The sequence below is a fragment of the Elephantulus edwardii genome, unplaced genomic scaffold (genome assembly GCF_000299155.1).
Source record: "Elephantulus edwardii isolate Elephantulus edwardi_28Jun2011 unplaced genomic scaffold, EleEdw1.0 scaffold00239, whole genome shotgun sequence".
In the NCBI taxonomy this organism is placed as follows: domain Eukaryota; kingdom Metazoa; phylum Chordata; class Mammalia; order Macroscelidea; family Macroscelididae; genus Elephantulus; species Elephantulus edwardii.
Window position 1 is genome coordinate 4,228,753 of NW_006399989.1, and position 5,712 is coordinate 4,234,464.

A 5,712-nucleotide genomic window follows, 5' to 3' on the forward strand; every position below is an offset into this window, starting at 1 on the left:
AAAAGGGCTGGTAAAGAAGTAAGAAACTGTGTTCTTTCTCTGTGTGTGTACACACATGACTGGGGGGGGGGTACTGAGAGATTATTCTTCCTAAGACTCCCCATTCCACCACACCAGACCAGAGCATGAGCTTGTTAGTTGAATTAGTTCATCTTCTTTAGAAGGCTGGATGGAGAGATGATTGGAGAAATGGATGGAGTAACACCAGCAAAAAGTGGTGATAATCATGGCTTCTGGGGCCCTGGGGACAGCACCACAGGGGTCGAAAGGCCATCCATGCTGATGGAAGGAATGTGCACCTGGGTGCTGCCACTGGCTGGAAACTGGAGGCAGAAATAGGGAAAAGCCATAGATTAAGATTATGTTAGGATTTCTCACCCTTACCAAAATGGGAGAAAGTGATCCTACCTGGAAGGAGAGCTTGGCCGGACTACGGGGTGCAATAGGACTCAGGGTGCTCCAAAAGTGAATGCTTGAGGGCAGTGAGCTGGGCGTCAGTAGCACCGGAGTCTGTGACAAGGGTGGTTGGAATTCAAGTGAGCAGATGTCAGAAAGAAAGATAGTTCCCAGATTTTCCACTTAGACTCCTGAGGTCACTCAAATTTTCACAGGCTTAGACACTAAGGCCTTACTTGCTGGCATCTGTCAAACTTTATGCAGATACCTCCCTACATCTGCAACTCCTGAGGGCTCACTCCCAGTTTCTGAGCCGGCACTGGGCAAGACCACCCAGAAAACTCCCTTCACATTGCTGCTTTGAAATCTCAAATCATTGTCACCATTTCAACAGCTCAGGTCCAGCCTCCAGCTCTCATGCCTCACAGGAATTCCTCCACTAAAGCCAAACCAAAGACAAGCAGTTAGAATCTACCAGCTGCTCCTAGGAAAAGGGGAAAGTATTTCCTTACATGTGATTTAGAGCCTCTGAAAACCTGAAGAGTCAGCTTTGAGTTGGTTCCGACTTAACAGCAATGAAAATAAGGCTCCTTAACCCAGAATCAGTTCTTACAGACGCCTATCTTCCTGCACTGAAGTTTCATTTGCCCTTAAACAAACCCCATTCCTGCTCTTCACTAGGTCCCACCCTCTCGCTTGCCCGCCAACTGCCAATCCCGTTAGTCCAGCTTGCCAGCTTTGTCTCTTGGTAGCACTTACCAATGTGTGCGTCGGTAGCAGGGACGGTGTCAGTGCCGGCCCTGGAGCCTGCAGGCCAGAGCCAATTCCAGATCCCGGAGTACGTTCTGGTCCTAGCCCACCCAGCAGGCCTGGGCCAAGTGGCAGCTCCAAGTCCCGGGGCTTCCGGCCCTTTAGCGGCTGAGCGCTCTCAGTGTTGGAAGCTGTGGCAGATGCTCGGTCGGAGTCTTGTTTGGCAGTCTCCATAACGACCGTGGGAAGGACTTCTGCCCCAACCTTAATGGTTTCCGATACAGACCCCGCCTCCCTACTGTTTTCGGCCTCCAACTCTTCTTTGGGCCCATCCACCTTCACTTCTGGGGGCAGTGGCCAGCCCAGCCCTGGTTCCTTAGTCATCTCTTCCGATTTCAGGTTCGAGGCCTCGGGAGGGGTCAGGATAACCTGGGAGAGGTGCAGGTGCAGAGGGGGTGCATAAGAACTCAGGTGGATGGGGGCGCTCTGGTGGCCTAGTGGCAAGGAGCTGCAACTACAATCCCAGAGGCACACGGTTCGAATCCACCAGATACTCTGCCGGGAAAAGGAGGGACAATCTCCTCCTGTACCAGTCAGATCTGATTTGACGGTACACTTACACAAAAGTAATAAAATTTAAAAAAATTAAAAAAAAGAACTCAGGTGGTAAGGTGTGTGGGGAGATGTTATGCTCTTCAACCAGTCATCCACTGAGTTCTCTTGGAACGTGAGACTTCCAACAGGATTTGGCTCTAGAGTGGGGCTTCCTCTGGGGCAAGTCCTCTTGGAAGTAGGGCACCTGGGGCAAGACAATCTCATGGAGGTGGATCTCCCAGGTAGACCTCTTAGTTCATTAAAACAGTGGTTCCCAGGCATTTGCTCCATGAACTACCATAATCTAACTCATTTGTAACTGTGCTAAAAATCCTAGTTTTGGGGTCTCTGTCCACACTTAATCAGAAACTCTGTGGGTAGGGCCCAGCCATGTGTTTAAAAACTCTCCAGGTGAGTTTGAAGAGTGTTTGTGAGAACTCATGTGTCAAACACGTCCAAGGCACCTACTGCACAGTGGGCTGCACACTTCATCTCCCTATCATTCTTAGGACTCCCACAGCTCTCCTCCCACCACTCTCTCCAATGGGACTTCTGGGTCCATCCTCTCACCCCATCTCCTCTAATAGGGCTCATTTGGGAATTGCACCTCCCTCCTCCTCACCCTCTCTTATTGAATTTCCAGATTCCAGTCCTCACCTGCAGAGGCAGGCCAGCCTCCTCTGCCTCCAGGCAAGCCTCCAAGAGGCTTGGACTGGTGCTACTGTTCCCTGAAGGAGGTGCTGCTGCTCCTGCAAAGGTGGTGCTGGGGAGCACTGAGGCAGGCCGAGGATGAGGGGGTAGATGAGGCAGGGGCTGTGGCTGCAGGGACTGGATGGTGAAGGTGGAATAAAGGCCTGAGCGCATGTACTCGTTCCGGCTGCTGCGTGCCAAGCCGCCTGGGCCTGCCATTCCTGTGCCTTTGGGTGTTCCTGGCTTCCCTGAGGCAGAGTCCCCAGGGGCAACGTGTACAGGAACAGAAGCCACATTTGCTATGGAGGCAACAGACACCTCAGGCTGGGGTGGGCAATCCTCAGTGGTGCACCCTGCGACCTCAGGGTAGGACACAAACTTGTAGACGAACTTCTGGCCGCTCACCTTGCGGATGATGTTCTGGTAAGGGAGGAGAGGGTATAGGGACTTAGAGGAAAGGGGCAAAATAGAGAGGTGTGGGTGGATGAGGATGAGGTGGAAGAGGAGTTGTGTGCCTCTCTTCTAGTGTCTTTATTCCTACTTGCCCTTTCTGTCTTTTTATGTACATACTCTCCCTTCTTCATGTCTGTCTCCATGTATTTCCCATTTCTTTCCATTTTACACTTCACCAAACCCTTTCTTAAACCCCTTCTTCAAGTCTTTTCATCCTCTTCCTCAGATTCTTTCTGTTTCTCTCCCCAGCCTCTACCTTCTATATCCTCCCCTCAACAATTATGTCTTTAGTCTATTGCTCTTTTCTTCTTTTCCTGTACACTTTCTATTTTTCTTTATCACTTATTTCTTGTCTCCTCTCACTTTTCTTATCCGTCTATCTGACTCCACCATCCATCTCAAATATACACAGTCTCCTCTCCACGATGGGTCCATCTGGGGGAGTAGGCACAGGCTCCAAGAACAAAGGAGCCTATAGGCTGACAGGCTTAGGCCTTGGGAGTGGCTGCCAGGACAAAGTTATAGAGGCTTACAAATGCAATAAGGTAGGGAGGGAAATTAAATAATAGGTGTAAGAGTTGGGAGAGATCAAGCTAATGTGATGAATTATTAATATAAGAGGATTATTTAAAGCTTTTGATATAGAAGTGGAAGAGTAAATGTCAGTTGAGAGGACATGGTAAGGAAGTCTCATCAATACTGTTGTAGCAGTTATAGCTAAAGAAATAATAAAATTATGTAACTGGGAGCAATAAGAGAAGAATGTAAAATACTGGTTGACACTAGGAAGCAGAATCTCAAACCTGGCCCGAGTGGGTCCCAGAGTATGTCTGGGATATTTCAGGACTGATCTGGAAGAACGTATGGATGCTCTGTTGGTCCCACAAAACTTCATCAGTAACATACTTAATTATGGTGACAATCCAAAGACTAGATTGTTATGTGAAAATTGGCATTATGTGAAAATAGAAGACAACTACTATATTACATAACTGCCAACCAATTTGCCCCAGCCAAACTGACATCTTAACTGCCACAGTCAGCATTATTGTTGCCTCACACCTCAGTATTCATATTATTCCAGATGTAAAACACTATTGTGCAAAATCAGATTTTTTTTACTATCGTAAATATGAAATGTCAGATAACAATATAGTTAAGTGAGTTGTAGGTGTATTGTTTTAGAGGTTTAATTTAAAGGAATAAAATGTAAAAATGAATAAATGTTATCAATATTAAGGATGTGCAGCACAGGTCTAGAGATATTCTAAGTACAAGAGGAACCTGGGGGTTCCTGGAGCATTCTGAGAGTACATCTTAATGTTTCTGAAGTATGTCACAGGGTGAATATGCTTTCTCAGAAAAAGTATGAAAAAAGATTGTTTCTGAGATTTTAACTAATGAACAATTAGTAGAAATATTTGCAGCACTGATCTAAAAGGATAAGATTAGGAATATTTAAAATTTTAGTTACAGGAATAAGGTGACTAACATACATTTTGAAGTAGACCAGTGCTACTGTGGGGATCCAAGAGAATGGTGTATATAGCTAGCACTAAATATCATTTTGAGGTTTTATTTAAAGGGATAAGGGAAGAAAAGAATTTATTAAAAACATTGGGATCCTAGAAGTTGGTATGAGGAAAAGTCAGTAGAATATAGTCATGAAACTTACGATTCCTGGAAGAATAATATGATATGGGGGATCCTGCACTGGTCCAGAGTTTCCAGAGCACAGAAAAAGGAATGGTCATTATTAAGAGTGTTTTCAAAGTTTTGCCTTATAGGAGTAAGGCAATAAATGAAATGTATAGGATATGGTGAGACAGCACTACTCTGGAGATCTCAGATCAACACTAGTATTACTATCAATGTTTTAGTCAAAGCAGTAAGACAAGATAAATAACTGACATAAATGTTCAGGACCCAACATTGGTCTGAGGGTGCCAGAGGATGGGATAAGAATTGGCAATTTTTAATACTGTTGCAAATAAGAAATGTTGGCGATTCTCAGCACTAGAATTAGAGAACTTACCTTGTCATAGTAGTAGCGCAAGGCCCGGCTAAGCTTGTCATAATTCATGTTAGTCTTGTTCTTGCGCAGTCCCCACAGTCGGGCCACCTCCTCTGCATCCACCAGCTTGAACTCACCACCATCCCGTGAGGTCCAGGAAATGATATGGCCATTACCTTGCTCTCTCAGTAGCTGCAGTAGAAACTGCCACAGTGTCACAGATGGGTCCATTGCTAGGGTAGTGTTTATGCCATCCCAGGGGTCTTGAGGGCAGACAGCTCAGAGCTGAGATGCTGTGGACACAGAATAGGGATAGAGGTCAGCAGGAAGAGGAGTCCTTACTTGTCATCTTGCTTCCTCAAACTAAATTCTAAATTCCTTAATCTGATTTTGGATAATTCTTGTAATGGCATTAGATTTCTGGGGACCTTGGATAGTGTGAATGTATTCTGCATTCAGGACAAATGCTATTTTTTTCTATTTACATTTTATTGATTATGCAAAGGCATTTGACTGTGTGGATCATAACAAAACATGGCTACCATTGAGAAGAATGGGAATCCCAGAACACTTAATTGAGCTCATGCGAAACCTATACCTAGATCAAGAAGTTGTGCAAACAGATCAAGGGAACACAACATGGTTTAAAATTGAGAACGGTGTCTGTATACTGAGCTAATTATTTGGGAAGCTAGACCCTATGAAGAAAAATGTGGCATCAAGATCAGAGGAAGACTCATTAATAGCCTGCATTATGCAGATGACACAGCCTTGCTTGCTGAAAGTGAGGACTTCACGTGCTTGCTGCAGAAGAT

The 5,712-nt window shown here is 45.5% G+C and overlaps 1 protein-coding gene across 1 annotated transcript; it reads right to left on the minus strand.

Moving 5' to 3' along the window:
- Positions 1-224: 224 nt before the first annotated feature.
- On the minus strand, positions 225-5,152 carry ELK1 (ELK1, member of ETS oncogene family). The gene is made up of 5 exons (XM_006898911.1): positions 4,919-5,152; positions 2,398-2,850; positions 1,156-1,575; positions 409-510; positions 225-323 (listed from the first exon to the last, which is right to left on the minus strand). The coding sequence occupies exons 1-5, from the start codon at positions 5,126-5,128 to the stop codon at positions 225-227; spliced, it is 1,284 nt and encodes a 427-aa protein (XP_006898973.1). The 5' UTR covers positions 5,129-5,152.
- Positions 5,153-5,712: the final 560 nt, after the last annotated feature.